We start from the raw sequence: 16415 nt of genomic DNA, 5'->3' as shown, positions 1-16415 counted from the left end.
CCAAAACCAGCCCAGCTCGTCCCCTCCCCCCACTGCATCCCAAAACCAGCCCAGCTTGTCCCCGCCTCCCTAACCTGTTATTCCTCTCACCTATCCCTTCCTCCCACCTCAAGCCGCGCCTCCATTTCCTACCTACTAACCTCATCCCGCCTCCTTGAACTGTCTGTCTTCCCTGGACTGAACTATCCCCTCCCTACCTCCCCACCTATACTCTCCTCTCCACCTTTCTTCTTTACTCTCCATCTTCGGTCTGCCTCCCCCTCTCTCCCTATTTATTCCAGAACCCTGTCCCCATCCCCCTCTCTGATGAAGGGTCTAGGCCCGAAACATCAGCTTTTGTGCTCCTGAGATGCTGCTTGGCCTGCTGTGTTCATCCAGCTTCACACTTTGTTACCTTGGATTCTCCAGCATCTGCTGTTCCCATTATCTCTTATTACATATCAGCCATGACCTCATTGAATGGTAGGATAAGCTCAAGCAGCTAACTGGTCTATTCCTGTTTCTATAGTGTTTATTATTTCTAGATCTGTACCTACTTGTACTTCTGCATCATACGACATTTTCTTGTCCGTAATTTAGAGTCGTACAGCATGGAAATAGACCTTTCTGTATAATAAATCCATGCCGAACAGATATCCTAAATTAATCTCGTCCCATTTGCCAGCATTTGGCCCATATCCCTCCAAACCTTTCCTATTCATTTACCTATCCAGATGCCTTTTAAACGTTGTAATTGTACCAGCCCCCACCATTTCGACCGGCAGCTCATTTCTTCAATGCACCACCCTCTGCATGAAAATGTTGTCCTTCAGGTCCCTGTTAAATCTTTCCTCTTTCACCCTAAACCTTTAGTTTTGGACTCCCCTACTCCAGGGATTTTACCCCTCATGATTTTATAAGCCACTTCAATGTCACCCTTCAGCCTCCAAAGCTCCAGGGAAAATAACCACAGCCTAACCAGTCTCTCCCTATAGCTCAAACCCTCCAAATCCAGCAACAACCTTAAATCTTCCGTGAACTCTTTCAAGTTTCACAATATTCTTCCCATAATATGCAGTATTCAAAAAGTGGCCAAACCAATGTCCTGTACAGTGCAAAATGACCTCCCAACTCCTGTACTCAATGCACTGACCAATAAACGCAAGCATGCCAAATGCCACCTTCATTATTTTGTCTAACTGCAACTTCACTTCCAAAGAAATATGAACCTGCATCCCAAGGTCACTTTGGTCAACATCTCAGATTCCATGTGATCTAACCTTGTTAACCAGTCTACACACAGAACCTTGTTGAATGTCTTGATGAAATCCACATAGACAACTTCCACCACTCTGCCTTTAACAATCGTGTCATGACTTTCAAAAACATCAAAAAACTCATGCTGAAATGTTTATGAATTACACCAACACTTGATGCATTGACAGAAATATCCATCTGATTGTTTTGTTGCCAAAACAGCCCCTTTAGTTGGGCTGGAAACACTATGTGTAAAAATATGAAAAGTAAGATGTCAAAAGCATTACATGTAGTATTGCTGACTTTATCTACATTGCTATCTGGTGAGTCGTTGGGAGGACAATGTTAGGATCATATATAAAAATCTTAAATTTTGCATTGCTGTATCAATGTTATAAATTTCTTGAAATCCTTGTGCTTCCATTTCACATGGGTCAACAGTGGAAAAAGTAGACTTAGCACAAAATTTGGATCTTAATGTCAGAAGTACATTTTAAAATTTTTCAATCTAAAATCCAGATTAATTGAAAATTGGCCAGGTGCCTCTGCTGCACAGATGATAAATGAATTAAAGAAAATGCACTTGTTTATGCAGAATGCAGACATTGCTAACCTTATTCAGTGTTTTTATCTTAATACAGAATGTACGATGCAGGCAAAATAATTTTCACAGACAGTGCAAAGAATATGAAGAAGGATCCTTCTGTCCCCATGTTGAGATCGTTTACACAGGTACCTTAAATATGATGTTGCATTGCATTGAGTGACTAATAACACTTAATTTGGGACAATTCATGCAAAATTGTACATAAACTCCAATTGGAATTGAACACTAGTACGATATACTGCATCTTTTTACACATTTTATTTTAATATTTCCTGTCTTTCAAATTAACTGTTCTGCATGACAAAGAATTATGACGTGTTTTATTGTATAGCTTCATTTATTTGTACAGTGACAAGATGGGGAGCACCTCCTGTTGATGAATGTACAGTGTCAGTCACAGAAATTAAAATGCTTTTAAATGCAGCTGCTACCTTAAAACTGACTTTATCATCTGTGACTAGACAGACAGCACAAATTAAGTTTGAGTTGCAAACTGAAGCCTGTTATTAAGGAGACAGTGAAAATGGGATCATGTCAGAATTGATGGTTCCCAAAATTGTTCGACTCATTTGCCATTATTAACCAAATTCTCATCTAGAATATATTGTGGTACTGCTTTTATTAATAGGAATTTTTGCAGATGCTATCAAAATACTGAGTTAGCCCAGAATTTTGATGATTCCCAATCTTGAATTATTTGTTCACATTAACTATTTTCAACAAATGAATATGTTCTTCATTAGTTGGATGGATTCTAATGTAGGAAAATGTGAGTTCATCCATTAGATTTCAATTGATCTCAATAAGTCTGCTGAAACTTTATTACAAGGAAGAATAAAAATGCAGATTATTATTTAAATGGAGAGAGACTCCAAAATAGTGCAGCCCACAGGGGTTTGGGCATTCTTGTGCAAAAAACACAACAAGCCAGGTGTTGCAAATAACTAAAAAAATACTAATGAAGTTTTGGATAGGCCCTCTTGTGAAGCAGTGTACATGTTCCCATCCCTGGACCAAGAAATCCAAGTTCAAGTTCTGCTTGCTCCAGAGGTGTATAATAACACCTCTGAACAGGTTGATTAGAAAAATAGGTTAATTATATTTTTTTCAGAAATGAAATTTTAGTCGTTATTGATAGGGTGTTGGATTTGAAACAGAGATGGCTCGTTTGGGGCGGCACAGTGTCTCAGAGGTTAGCGCTGCAGCCTCACAGCGCCAGGGACCCGGGTTCAATTCCAGCCTTGGGTGACTGTCTGTGCGGAGTTTGCACATTCTTCCTGTGTCTACATGGGTTTCCTCCAGGTGCTCCGGTTTCCTCCCACAGTCCAAAGATGTGCAGGCTAGGTGGATTGACCATGCTAAATTGCCAATAGTGTTCAGGGGTGAGTGGGTTATAGGGGGATGGGTCTGGGTGGGATGCTTCAAGGGACGGTGTGGACTTGTTGGGCTGAAGGGCTTGTTTTCACACTGTAGGGAATCTGATCTAATCTAATTACAACTGTACCAAGTGCTGGTGAGGTCATACCTGGAATACCGTATACAGTTTGGTCCACGTAATTGAAAAAAATATATACTGGCATTGGAAGCTGTTTGAAAGAGATTCATGAGGCTGATTCCTGAGATGAAGTAATTGACTTATCAAGAACAGCAAACATATTAGAACTTCCTTAATTAGAGTTTGCAAGAATGAGGGCTGATCTTATTAAGATGGTTTGACAGGGTAGATTTTGAGATGATGTTTCCATTAGTGCGGTATCTCAAATTAAGAAACATAATTATCGGAAAAAGGGACAATTATTCATTCAAAACTTAGGTAATGAGAAAATCCTTCTCCAACAGTGTAGTGAACATCTGGAATTTTCTGTCCCAGAAATTTATGGAGACTGAATAATAGAATATATTTAAAGAAGCATTAGCTGGATTTTTGAAATATCAGAGAGCTGGATGACTGTAATGAACTGACAGGAAAGAGGGGTTGAAACCTGAGTCGGAACAGCCAAGATCTTATTGAATGATGGGGCAGGCTTGAGGGGTCAAATGGCCTAATCTTGCTGCAATGTCTTAAGCTTTTCTCTTTTTTCCAAGAAGGCCACTGGTTTTGCAGCTGTCACAAAGGCCTTTACTCATCACAATGTTCGGTGTTTTAAATACAAAGTATAATAACTAAAAATATTAAATTGAAAATTAATCTAATGTGGAACTTGAGATCATGACCCAGAGAGTAAAATTCCCTCTAACTAACAATGTAGCCAGGCGTGTGAAGGAATTATGATTTCCATAATGTTGATTCTGCTGCCACCAACCAGAGAAGTATCAGCATCATGCAAGTATCAGCAACTACAATCTGCACTGATGGTGCATGTACAACAGATCCTGATGCCTTTCAGTCGGTGCTGGAATTAGTGTTATTTAAAGGCAACCAGTTATGTGATGTTAGAATTGTAATGACCAAACTATTACAAAAGTAATTGGAGTTATGAGGGAATATTTTCTTCACAGTTGACTAATTAGTATCAACAGTGACCATTATGGATGGTTTATATATCTTAATTAATGCTGAAATTTGTATGTAGATCATTCAACATTTGGAAATGAAGGCATAAGCTCTGGTTTCCTTTTAGGTTTTGGCAATGGAGTAGGGCCTCGGGATACTTTTTTTGGCTCATTTTGGCGGACCCTGTGAGGCCAATTAAAATCCACTGGCTGAACAATCACATTCATCACATTGCTCTTTGTTTATCTTTTCCAACCACCTCAATCATCTGTCTTAACTTTGAACTGAATGTGAAATAAAAGCACTGGAATATATATGTCACAGGTTACAGGACAAGCGACGTTCCAAATATTTGTTTCCACTTAGCTCATGGGGATTAGAAAAAATGATCTAAAAGGTGATGTCAATTGTTTTGAGCACTGGCAACTATAGAAATGTGTTTTATAGCTTCTGGCACTAATCACAGTTGACTGAAGATGTTCACTGACTTGTATCATTTGTAATTTGAAGCGTACAGTTTGGAGCTCAGCTTGGGACCACATCCTGGTATTCTACTCTTGAAAATGGTTCTAAGCTGCACTCGGTTGTTCAACAGCAATCTTTGGGCTCAGCGCATGCAGAATTTACCCAGGGGCACATTCCCATTATTTGCACTTTTGCACTGAACAGCAGGAAAGACACACTCAGTGCCATATTTTTCCTGCTGGATCTAGGGTAACATCGACTGTACATTCCCATTTAGGATGCATTTTGCTAAGTACACAATGTAAAAATAGAAAATAGATAACTCAGTCAAAGTCTAAGCACCATTAACAGAGCATCTTTCATATGGATGCCAGGTACTCTGTCAACTTCCAATGACTCCTGTGTCCTAGGGCCATCCATTGTTCAGATTGCACTTACATGAATTGAAATGAATCAGGGGTTCCAATTATCGCCTTTATCTTTTGGAGGAAATTTGGCTGGATATAGTGAAGCTTGTCGAAGTTGCGCATGGTGGTGTGTGTCAGGAGAATTGATTGGGGATATCCCATCAGATTTATAACTTTGGGAAAACTGTCTGCAATTAGCTTAGAGCAGGAAGGAACTGATGCAGGAATTCCACCTGTCATTGGAGAAAAGACAACTATGCTCAATGATAAGGCACTTGAGAATTTAGAGGTGGATCAAGGTATCTCCCAAAATCATAGCTTTCTATGTCTCCCTTCCAGGTTTATACGCAGTCATATGGGTGAAAGAGGTGTCTAATTCACAACAACTCTGGCACAGGCAAATGATCCAGCATATGGATGGGATGTTGAAATCCACCCTGTTTGCTTTCTGCTGACCATGTTCTTCCATACATTTATCAATGACAGTGTCTTCATGATGCCTACCTTATCCTCTCAAACCTGTACATTTGGATTCAGCATCAATCCTAGGGCTGCACATCAGTGTATTAGTTCCTGCAGTTGCTGCAGTTTACAATGGTGAGCTGCCAGCCAGTCCTTGGCCAGCAACACTCTCAAGTAGGATTCTGTCTTTCAGGGTCATTAATTTCAAAGGAGGCCCGAAGCTAGCCAGCTAAGTATCAGATGGGCATCTAACTACATTGGCTCTTTCCCTCAAATGTGATACAGAATTCCCATTCTCCAAATAATGGGATGACCTCCATCTTTGGAGCAAAACCCAGGCCGATGAGACAGAAGTAACATCTTTTGGTACTGGATGTCTCATTTTGTCATAATGTATCAGAAAATAGGAATCATGTCCAACTCCAAAAGCCATTGTAATATAATTAGCTAAATACAACAAAATAGTTTGTTCATTTGTCCAAAAGACATGTGGGTAAGGAACAAATGCAATTATTCTGTATAATTTCTCAATACGAGAACATCACAGCTCTCCTGAAGATCGCAAGAAATTTCAGAGTCATGAACACAGCCCACTCCATCACTTAAACCAGTCTCCCATCCATTGACTCCATTTATACTGCCAGCTGCCTTGGGAAAGCAACCAACATCATCAAAGACCATTCCCACCCTTGTTATAATCTCTTCCACCCTCTTCCCTTGGGCAAAAGATATAAAAGTTTGATTACGCATACAGATTCAAGAACAGCTTCTTCCCTGCTGTTGTCAGACTTTTGAACAGGCCTCTCTTTGTACCTTCTCTGCAGCTGTAACACTGTACTCTGTACTCTCTTCCACTAGCCTGATGCACTTTGCATAGCACGATCTGCCGGTAGAGCATGCAAAACCAGATTCTTCCCAGTATTTTGTGACAGCAATAAATCTAGTCAAATCAATTCAAAAAATCTGGAACTTTAAAAGTGAACTTCATCTAATAATTTTTTTTTAGAATTGATTAAGATTTGTAAAAATCATGAATTCAGGTCTTCCATATATAACAATGAAATATGACAGGATATTTGTAAATTATTTACCATGTACTACTACATGAGATAACAAAATCGAAGTATATCCTGTTATTACTGTTTCCTTGTTTAATTGTTGTTATAACATTTGTTTGGTGGCTAAATCTTACGAAAAAGATCTATGGTAGTGTAATTTCTTCCACTTTCTGAAGGTGAGAAAAGTCCCATGGAGGGATAAGGTTGTCTCAGCTTTTGGTTCTATGTATAAAGCATTTTTTTGGACATGCTATGATATTTTCATATGTATTGAAATACGTGAAACCATATTTGAAGAAGTAGAGAACTATTGTTCAAACATGATTATAGTCTGGCAAATAAGCTAAAAATATATGGTGTCAACGAAAGTAAAGGAAACCCCAAATGTGAAAAAGTACTATTCACATGAAACCCATAAGGCTGAGTAGGAATATTTAGGCCTAATAGAAAATGTGGTGCAATTCTCTGGAGTCTTGAAGCAACAATTTTTGTTCTGTCACTTGTCGATAGTTTCTTGTGTTTAACGATAGTTTGATCCCACTCTAGTTCAATGGATTCTGAGATGGCTTATGCCCAATGCATGATCTGCAGACATTAGCACATGTAGGGCTGATGGCCCTTGAACATTCTGATAGAGAAATTATCAGGAAGGTTCTGCGCACTCTCTAGAGATTCAATTTTTTTCCCTGTGTTTCTTACAAAATTTCTTTTTGATTTGGAGGTTTCTCGAATAAACATTCTTCATTTTGATCAGCCACAAAGGTAGGGACTCCTTTGAGTTAGCACAGATGTTTAATCTTTTCAGGGGTGCTTTGAGGACATTCCAAAAGCATACACCAATCAGTCTCACTTCTACTGGGGGCACATTGTTAGAAACAGTTATGAGAGATGGAATTAGCAGTGACTGAAATAAAAATTAATCAGGAATAATCAGCATAGTTGTTTTAAGAATGTCTTGTCTTACTAACTTAATTGAGTTTTTCTGGAGTTAATGAGTAGAATTGATGAAAAGGATTGAATGGTTTAAGGTGGTTTAGAACAGTGGAAATTGGAATGTGACCTAATTGAAATGTACAAAATGATGAAGAGCTTGAAAAGAGCTAAGATAGGGAAAACCCGTTTCCCTCATTCCAGAGGCCGTTTATCAAGGGCATAGGTTTCAGATAATTAAGTGAAAAATTAGAGGATAGACATGTGGGTAGGTGTCTGGAATTTATAGCCCAATTTGATGGTTGAGGTGGAAACCCTGAACTCATTTAAAAGGAACCTGGATCAGCACCTGAGGCTGAAAGGCTAGAGATCAGGTGTTGGCAAGTGGGATGAGAATGGAGGGTTAATTTATTAAGCCAGTGCAAATGTAATGGGCTGAATGACCTCCTTCTGTGTCATAACTTTTCTATGGTTCCATTTCCACTGGTCTCCTGCTACACTGAAGCTCTGAGTATAGAAGTTGCTTCAAGAGTTGAGGTGTGGACTTACTAACCACACATTCTGTCCAGTAGAACTGGTTTTGAATGACTTGCAGCTCAATCCTGGACATGTTGGCTTGGGAGAAGATGTTGCAGTAGATCTTTCTGGAGAAACTATTTTATTGCATGGATCACTTAGACATATTACCATGTACCTCTAAGTAGATGTGCAGATGCTACAGTGGCCCACAAGATCGTTCAATGAATGATACAACAAAAGGTGGGCATTAAAGTATGCAAGTATCTGAAGATGTGACTATCAGGAAGCCAATACCATTAGGAGATAGTTTCAGTAATTTCCAATTGCGTTCCAATGCATTATTGAATAGTTTAGAAATGACTACAATTGTTCCTTTAGCTTATTAGCAGGACTACTCTTGTAGCTCACAGAAAAGATATTGCCCTTTACTGAGTTTGTGGAGTCAGCTGTTTGTCAATAATCAAAAACAACATTACCACTAAATGTGAGATTGTTATTGTTTAATATTTCCCAGTATCCACTAATCTCTCTCTCCTAGACCTCTACAAATGTTGCAGAGTAATACTTGAATGCAGTGTTCTTGTTGGTCTGTTTCAACATCTACAGCCAGACTGATGGCTGTTAGATTAACAACACCTACGAGCTATGCGTCAGCTAAGGGTTAGATAGGGATGTTGCTCCCTCAGTTGTACAGATTAACTGTGCAACTATTTGTTGTGACACTGCATGAGGCTTCATAGCAACAGTTTCAATTGTGACATGCTGTGTGTGGGCACAGCTAGCTAACAGGTCTTGAATGGGCACAGCTAGCTAACAGGTCTTGAATGATGTTCAAGTTATTATCATTCACTAATCCATAGGATCTAGGCATCACATACAAAGGATAGTATGGGTCTTAGAGGGAATCATATCTGTGTGATGTTTCCATATGCCTTTGCCCTTGTCTTTGTAGATAGTAAAGACCATAATTAAGGGGATTGCTGTCAAAAAAAGACCTGTTATGTTATTCCAGTGCATCTTGTAGATCTCTACATATCAAGGGGAGGTGGATAAACTTTCTTTTCTTAGCGATGCTCATTGTTTGGCAATTGCATGGCATGAATATTATTCGCCATGTATCAGCTCAAGCTTTCATATATGGACAACTCGATAATCTGAACAATTGCAAATTGAACTGATTGTGGTATAATCATCTGCATTTCTGACCTTGTGTTAGAGGGAAGGTCATTGAAGCAGCTGTATGTAGTGGGCCTCAAACACTATTGTGAGGAATTGTTGCAACAATGTCCTGGGGTGAGATGACTGGTATATAGGTCAAAGTATGTAGTGTTTTCAGTAAGCACCACTCACTGTAATGTCACGTGGACTTCTTCAGAGTAATGAAGGAACTTGCAGGAGACAAACCTGTGGTAACTGTGCTACTGATAGTTTTTGTATTAATTAGGTCATATTCATTTAACTAGTAAATAATTAGTAATTCAATAATTCCAGTTGTTTACTCAACAAGACTTTTCTTGTTAGACAGGAAAAGTGGGTATCCTAATCTGTACTCGACCACTGTGGGTTTGAAGGAACCCACATAAAACAATAGCCACAGTCTTCTTCCATAGTGCAAGATATACTTGCATTCCCAGTGAGAGTCTCCCCCAATTTCCATTAGCCTGACGTTTGCTAAGGCTTCTTTGTGCTGCATTAGGTCAAATGCAGCCTTGAAGACAAGGGTAGTCACCCTTACCTCTAGACTTCAGCTCCTTTATCTATGCTTGGTCAAGGCAGAAGTGAATGATTTTAGCAAAAGGCAAACTGAATGAGTATCAATGAGCAGGTTATTAGTAACGATGTGCCACTTAGTAACACTTGGCAACGCTTGTCAGCAAGACCTTCCATCATTTTTCTGATGATTGAGAATAGACGGATGGTGTGATAATTGGTTGGATGGACGTTGCCTCTCTGCAAAGAGGACATTTCTAGATAACTAACTACATTGTGGGCTGGGCGCTAGTGTTGTAGCTGCAGTGGAACATTTTGAATAGGAGCATAGTTAGTTATGGAATAAAAGTCTTCAGCAACAAATCCAGAATGATGTCAGGGCCCAGAGTCTTGCATCCAGTGCTCTCAGGCATGTTGTAATATCAAATGTGAATTCAATTGACTGAAGAATGGCCCCGTGACAATTTTTTTAAAAAAAGAGGAATGTGAGCATTGTTGTGAGACTAACATTAAATGCCAATCTTTACTTGCCCTTGAGAAGGTAGTGGTGAACCATCTTCTTGAACTACTAAAGCCCATCTGGTTTTGGTACTGCCACAGTGTTCTAAAGGAGTGAGTTCCACATTGACATAGTAACAGTGAAGGAATAGTAATATAATTCCAAGTCAGGATGGTGTGCAATTTGAAGGGGAACTTGCATGCGCTGATCTTGTCATCCTATTAATATTGTGGTTCTTCCTGTTGATCTATAATATTTGTACAAATCATTGAACATGACAATGGAAGTTGAAAAATGGTTAACAAAGCATAAAAAATCCTTAGCTTTATTATTAGCTTCATACAGCATAAGAGCAAAGAAATTTTGACAAATATTAATAAAATGTTGAGTCAGCCTCAACTGGAGAATTGTAGCCAATTCTATCAGTGTGGTGCCATTACTTTGACACCAGGGTTCAGATAGAATACTACCCTATCATTGTAGTCAGTCATGCAGTTCTCCTAAAGTAAATAATGGATGATTAACATTTAGTTCTCCTGATTTGAAAGGAAAGTGTCCTTATTAATATTTACTAGCTTTAATATTTACTAGTCGTATTAATTCCATGACATAAGATTTCATTTCAACAGTTACGGGCCTATTCTCAGACCAAAAAGCCTTGTTCCCTTCAAGGAAGTTACATCTGGTGATATATTTCAGAATGAGATTTCCCAATCTTTAGCTTCACATAAAGTTACAGAGTCAAATAGCATAGAAACAGACACTGTGGTCCAACACATCCATGCGAATCAGCTATCCCAAACTAAACTAGTCCTTTAGAAACCCTTCCTATTCCTGTACCTAACCAAATGTCTTAAATGTTGCTACTGTACCTCCACCTACCACTTCCTCTGGCAGTTCATTCCATATATACAGCACCCTCTGTGAAATAGTTGCCCCTCAGGTACTTTTTAAATCTTTCCCTTCTCACCTTAAATGCATGCCCTCTAGCTTTGGACTCCTCTACCCAAGGGAAAAGACCTTGGCTATTCACTTTATCCATGCCCCTCCTGATTTCAGAAACATATATAAGGTCATCCTTCAACATCCTACATTCCAGGGAAAAAAAATTGCTCAGCCTCTCCTTATAACTCAAACCCTCCAATTCAATGTACATCGTCATAAGTCTTTCCTACACCCTCTCCAATTTAATAATATACTTTCTATAGAATAGCGACCAGAACAATATGTAGTACAACAAAAGTGGCCTCACCACTGTAATGTAAAGCCTCAACATTAGGTTCCAACTCCCATAGTCATTGATCTGACCAATGGAGGCAAGTATGCCAAATGCCTTCTTTACTACCCTGTCTACCTGCGCTCATGTACCTGAACCCTCGGGTCTCTCTGCTCAACAATACTCCCTGGGACCCTACCATTAATTGTTTTCCCATTCAGTTAACATACTTTCCGGGTATAAATTCTATTCCTTCACTGTCCCCCAATATACAATGAAAATGAATTAATACAAGCTGTTTAGTTATTTTGAATTCTATATAAACAGTTTGAAGATACAAAGGCAACATTTGTATTATCCAGTACACTCTTTGTCCAACAACATTGTTGCATTTAATTCCATACAAAACCAAAGAACACACTGCATCACCTGGTTATTAAGAACTATGTTCATTAATTGCTGTTCCCTTGATGTGTTGATTCCCAGAATGATCACAAACTGGATTATCTCTCTTCCTACTCTCCAAGCTTAATTTCCCCAGCACCAGGAATCACGTTTATCCTTCAGTGGGTGAACTCCAAACCAATTCGAGGAAGCCTACAGATGCTGGCAATCTGAAGCAAAACACAAAATGTTAGCAACACTTTCAAGTTAGGCACCGTCTGTAAAGGGACCAGACCAGTTCACATTTTAGTTGTAGACCATTCTTCTAAAGCTTTTGTGCTCCTGAGATGCTGCTTGGCCTGCTGTGTTCATCCAGCCTCACATTTTATTATCTTGGATTCTCCAGCATCTGCAGTTCCCATTATCTCTGATACAATTTTAACCCCTTCTAAATTTTAAGACATGTCCATGTCAGAAAAGCTAACTCTTTTCTTCATAGTTGTTTCCTGACCAGCTAACATTTTTTTCAGAATTTTCCATCTCTGTTCCAAAGAAATTTGTTGCTTGGATCACTGGTGTACGAATCTGAAAGTGTAGCTGCCATAATATATCAATCCCCTAATGCTGAAAGGCAAAATTTCAACACAACAAACCTTAATACATTTACACATATTATTTGCCATAGGTCAAAATAAATCTCCTTAAAGTAATTTCCAGCTTTTTAAAAAAAAACCATTATTACCTTGAAAGAATTAACATAAAAGCTTTTACGCATATTGAGAGATAGGAATTCAAGAGCATAATAACATACAGGAATAACAGAAGGCCAATACGTCCTACAAACCTTTCTCTATTTGGCAGATGTACCTACATACCCACCTTCTCACCATATGTCTCAATCTCTTTTTCTCCAGAAGCGTCTCCTTGATCCAATTTATGCTGTCTATTTCATGCTTTTTCCTGGCAATTTAGAAGTCTTTTTACCTTGTTTGTAAAAAAAAATCTGCTCAACCTCTTTTTTTTAAAATTTCCTGAGAAATTTCATGCCTCCCTACTCCTATTACTGAAGGAGTTGGCACACACTGTGAATGATCAGAGAGCTTCTAGACATACTTGCGAACAATTTTTTCTTATAGATATTGAGCATTGGCAGATTCTTGGACTTTTGCGATCAGCACAACTGTGTCCAATCTTGTCATTGCCTGCTACCCAAGTCCACTCATTCCCCAGATGTCTCTGGTTAGCAATCAGAAGCAGCAACCTTTTCTAGTGCCTTTTTATTTCCTCATTAAAGTATAGAAAAGTAATAACTCTCCTGCAGTGCTTATAAAGACAAAATAAAGTTTTTAACTTACTACTTTACACATTAATTTTCTTTGCATGTTTCCAATGATTATATAAATGTTTCAGCAGAAGTTAGCAATGTAAGTGTGAGAAGCCGGCAAGAAATTTCAGCTTTGGAAGGTTGCAATAAAATGGGTGTGAGCAGAATGGACATTCATGATCATCATTCACCTGAAAAGAAAATTCAGGTGATTTGTGCATAATGGTTAGCCAATTTGTAGATTGTCCGTTCGATATCCCTGTTCAATTGCAAGTTTGGCACAATGCAGCAAATGAACACCATTAATTCCTTGCTCCATCTTCAGAACTGACCCATCACATGTTTAACTTTCCTAAAAATACTTGCCTTGTACACACATCGACTCAGCCAGTAGTGCAGTGACTTTTACAGAGACCTTACAATCAATGGGAAATTCCTGACATGGTAGGTATTTCCTTTCTTCTTCAAACTTCCTACATTTGACTCACTTGTTAATTTTATATTCCAGCATGCAGTGAACCACATGAAAGTAGCGTACATGCCTCCACTCGAGGATATAGGACCTCATCCGTTATTGGTGCAGTTCATATTTTCTGTCAATGATCAGCAAGGAGGCACTTTGACTGGAATTGTCTTTAACATCACCATTATTCCCGAGGACAACCAACCACCTGAGGTACAGGAGAGCAGCTCTTAAACACTGTGAAATAGATTCCTGAGAAAATCATTTATTCATTGAGAAATAGATGTTTGTAAGCTATGTATTCTGCAGAATCTCTTCGATCATTAATAATCCAGCCCCAAAGGCAATTAAGTACTCGAGCATTCCAGATTATGTACACCCCAATGATCAGATTTTTTTGATGTGTGTTTAAAATACATAATAAACTGTTTAATTAAAATATATTATGATGTATTTATGTTACTCGGTGTTAATTAGAAAACATTTTGTACAGTAGATGAAGTATGATAAAATATTTATTTAGAAAGCTATTTAAAGGATTGAAGCATATAATACAAGATAGTTAATATTGAAAAGAACAATAGCAATGATTATAAGTTTATATCTTGCAAGTATTTCCCTTCTGTGGTCTCATTATCCTTTGTTCACCCACATAAGATTTAATTTACTATTCAACAGACATTGATCGTCACTTATACAGATAGCAGGAGATGTAAATAGGAAAGCATGTTAGCAACAAATAAATAATGTTGGGATAATCACTGGGGAATATCAACATTGAAAGAGTTTAATCATCTATGTTGGTGATTTCAATCTCTCTTTTATGATTTGTAGGACGCACAACATTTTGATTTTAAAAATAGCAAACTTGTTAAACTTCCATTTAGCTCATTTGTGTTTACATCAGTTTACCTGCTAAATAATAGTTTTAGTAAAACGAACTTTTTCACTTGCTCCAATCTTTGAGGCAGTGGCAATGCCATGTGATCCCCATTTAATTCCTGAATTACCACTGAATTATAGTGGGATCAGGGCTAATGGTATCGATTTGCTCAGTAATTGACATCTGATACCTTCTATAATTCTGTAGAGGGCTATGGAGAAAGCACTGGAGAATGAGACAAGCTCGGTAGCTCTTTCGGGAACCAGTATAAACATCATTGGTCAAATGGCCTCCTTCTGTACTTTCTCTATATATCTAAATATTTTCCTTCTGTTTTTCTCATTGGCGATTATTTGCACAAAACATTTTTTCTTGCAATAATGCTGCAGGCTAGTAACTTATAAACATTTAACGCCATTGTATGAAATGCTTCCCTGTATTATTTTAGTTGAACTTTTCAAATATTGGGTTCCTGTTCAGCTTTCACAAGAAACTTCATGTTTACAGCATTCACTTTTCATGCTCATTCAGACTGAATTCAGTGTCTTGAATACTCCAACAGTATGTCATGATCTAAGCTTCACACTCTCTCACTAGGAATGGTTTTCAATAACCACAACCATTCTTGTCCCCCTCTGTGTGGATGATTTGAAACATTATGTCTTGATTTGATTTCTCGAAATTTCTCTATTAGTTGCTTGAAGTGAACCTTAAAACAATTTTACTGAGAATTCTGTTTCTCGTATGATATCAACTACTGAGTGGCCACTAAGTGGCTTTGTTCTACTCTACCTCGACAAATTTTTCCAAACCTATAACCCAGCATACAGATTTACTTTTCCAACTTTGCTGTTCTACTTTCTCCACAGTCTACTCAAAGTACCTTTGGCAATTTTTAAATGAAGGGCAATTTAAAAGCACATGTCATAATTTCTTAAAAAACATCTATGGAGTATGCACATTGCTGGTGAGACCAAAATTTATCGTCCATCCTTAATTTCCCAGACAACTGTTGAAAGTCAGCAACATTGCTGTGGGTCTAGACACACAAGTAGGCTAGACCAGGTAATAATAGCAGTTTCCTTCCCCAAAGGACATTAGTGAACCAGATGGGTTTTTTCTGAAAATTTACAATGGATTGGTGGCTGTCATTACACTGCTAATTCCAGGTGTTTTTATTAAATTCACATTCCACCATTTGCTGTGGCAGGATTTGAACCTTGGTCCCCAGAACATTACCTGAGTCTTTGGATTAACAGACCAGTGATAATATCAGTGGGCTGTCACCTCTCCAGGAATAAAAAATTCTTTTCAGCCTCTTTGTTTTTCATTTATTCATCCTCGTTTATATTTATTCTGAAAACTGCTTTCATTTTTGAATTTGGACTTGGTTTAAAATGTGCAATGTGAACATTTTGTTGTTTTTTTTGCTAGATTTTCACAAATGTAATAAAAGCTGAGGAAGGTTCAAGCTGTATGATCACTGCAGAAAATCTGATGGTGACAGATAAGGACACAACTGATAAGGATCTCCGAATTCAGTTGAAACAAAAACCCCAACATGGAGATATTGAACTGCAAGGAGGCATCATGCAGGAAGGGGATATGTTTACACTTGATGACCTAAAATCCTTTCGAGTCAGGTGTGCTTACTAGCTCAATTTGCTCAAGTTGCCATTCTTAAGTGGTTACATGTTGACAAAGATAGTCACTTCTGAAGAAGGTGGCAAGCTGGGCAAAGATGTTGATAGGGGGAAC

At 38.3% G+C, this 16415-nt stretch overlaps 1 protein-coding gene across 8 annotated transcripts in view; it reads left to right on the top strand.

The window, feature by feature from the left end:
* Window positions 1-16415, top strand: part of frem1b (Fras1 related extracellular matrix 1b) — a 254064-nt gene that overhangs the window by 136997 nt on the left and 100652 nt on the right. For all 8 annotated transcript variants that reach the window (XM_048539869.2, XM_059647910.1, XM_048539868.2 and 5 more), the window contains 3 exons: window positions 1878-1968; window positions 13820-13987; window positions 16092-16300. In XM_048539869.2, the coding sequence (XP_048395826.2) occupies window positions 1878-1968; window positions 13820-13987; window positions 16092-16300 (468 nt within the window). The remainder of the gene's footprint in view (window positions 1-1877; window positions 1969-13819; window positions 13988-16091; window positions 16301-16415) is intronic.

Source organism: Stegostoma tigrinum, chromosome 8, assembly GCF_030684315.1.
Source record: "Stegostoma tigrinum isolate sSteTig4 chromosome 8, sSteTig4.hap1, whole genome shotgun sequence".
NCBI lineage: Eukaryota > Metazoa > Chordata > Chondrichthyes > Orectolobiformes > Stegostomatidae > Stegostoma > Stegostoma tigrinum.
This window is presented reverse-complemented; position numbering and strand designations above follow the sequence as displayed.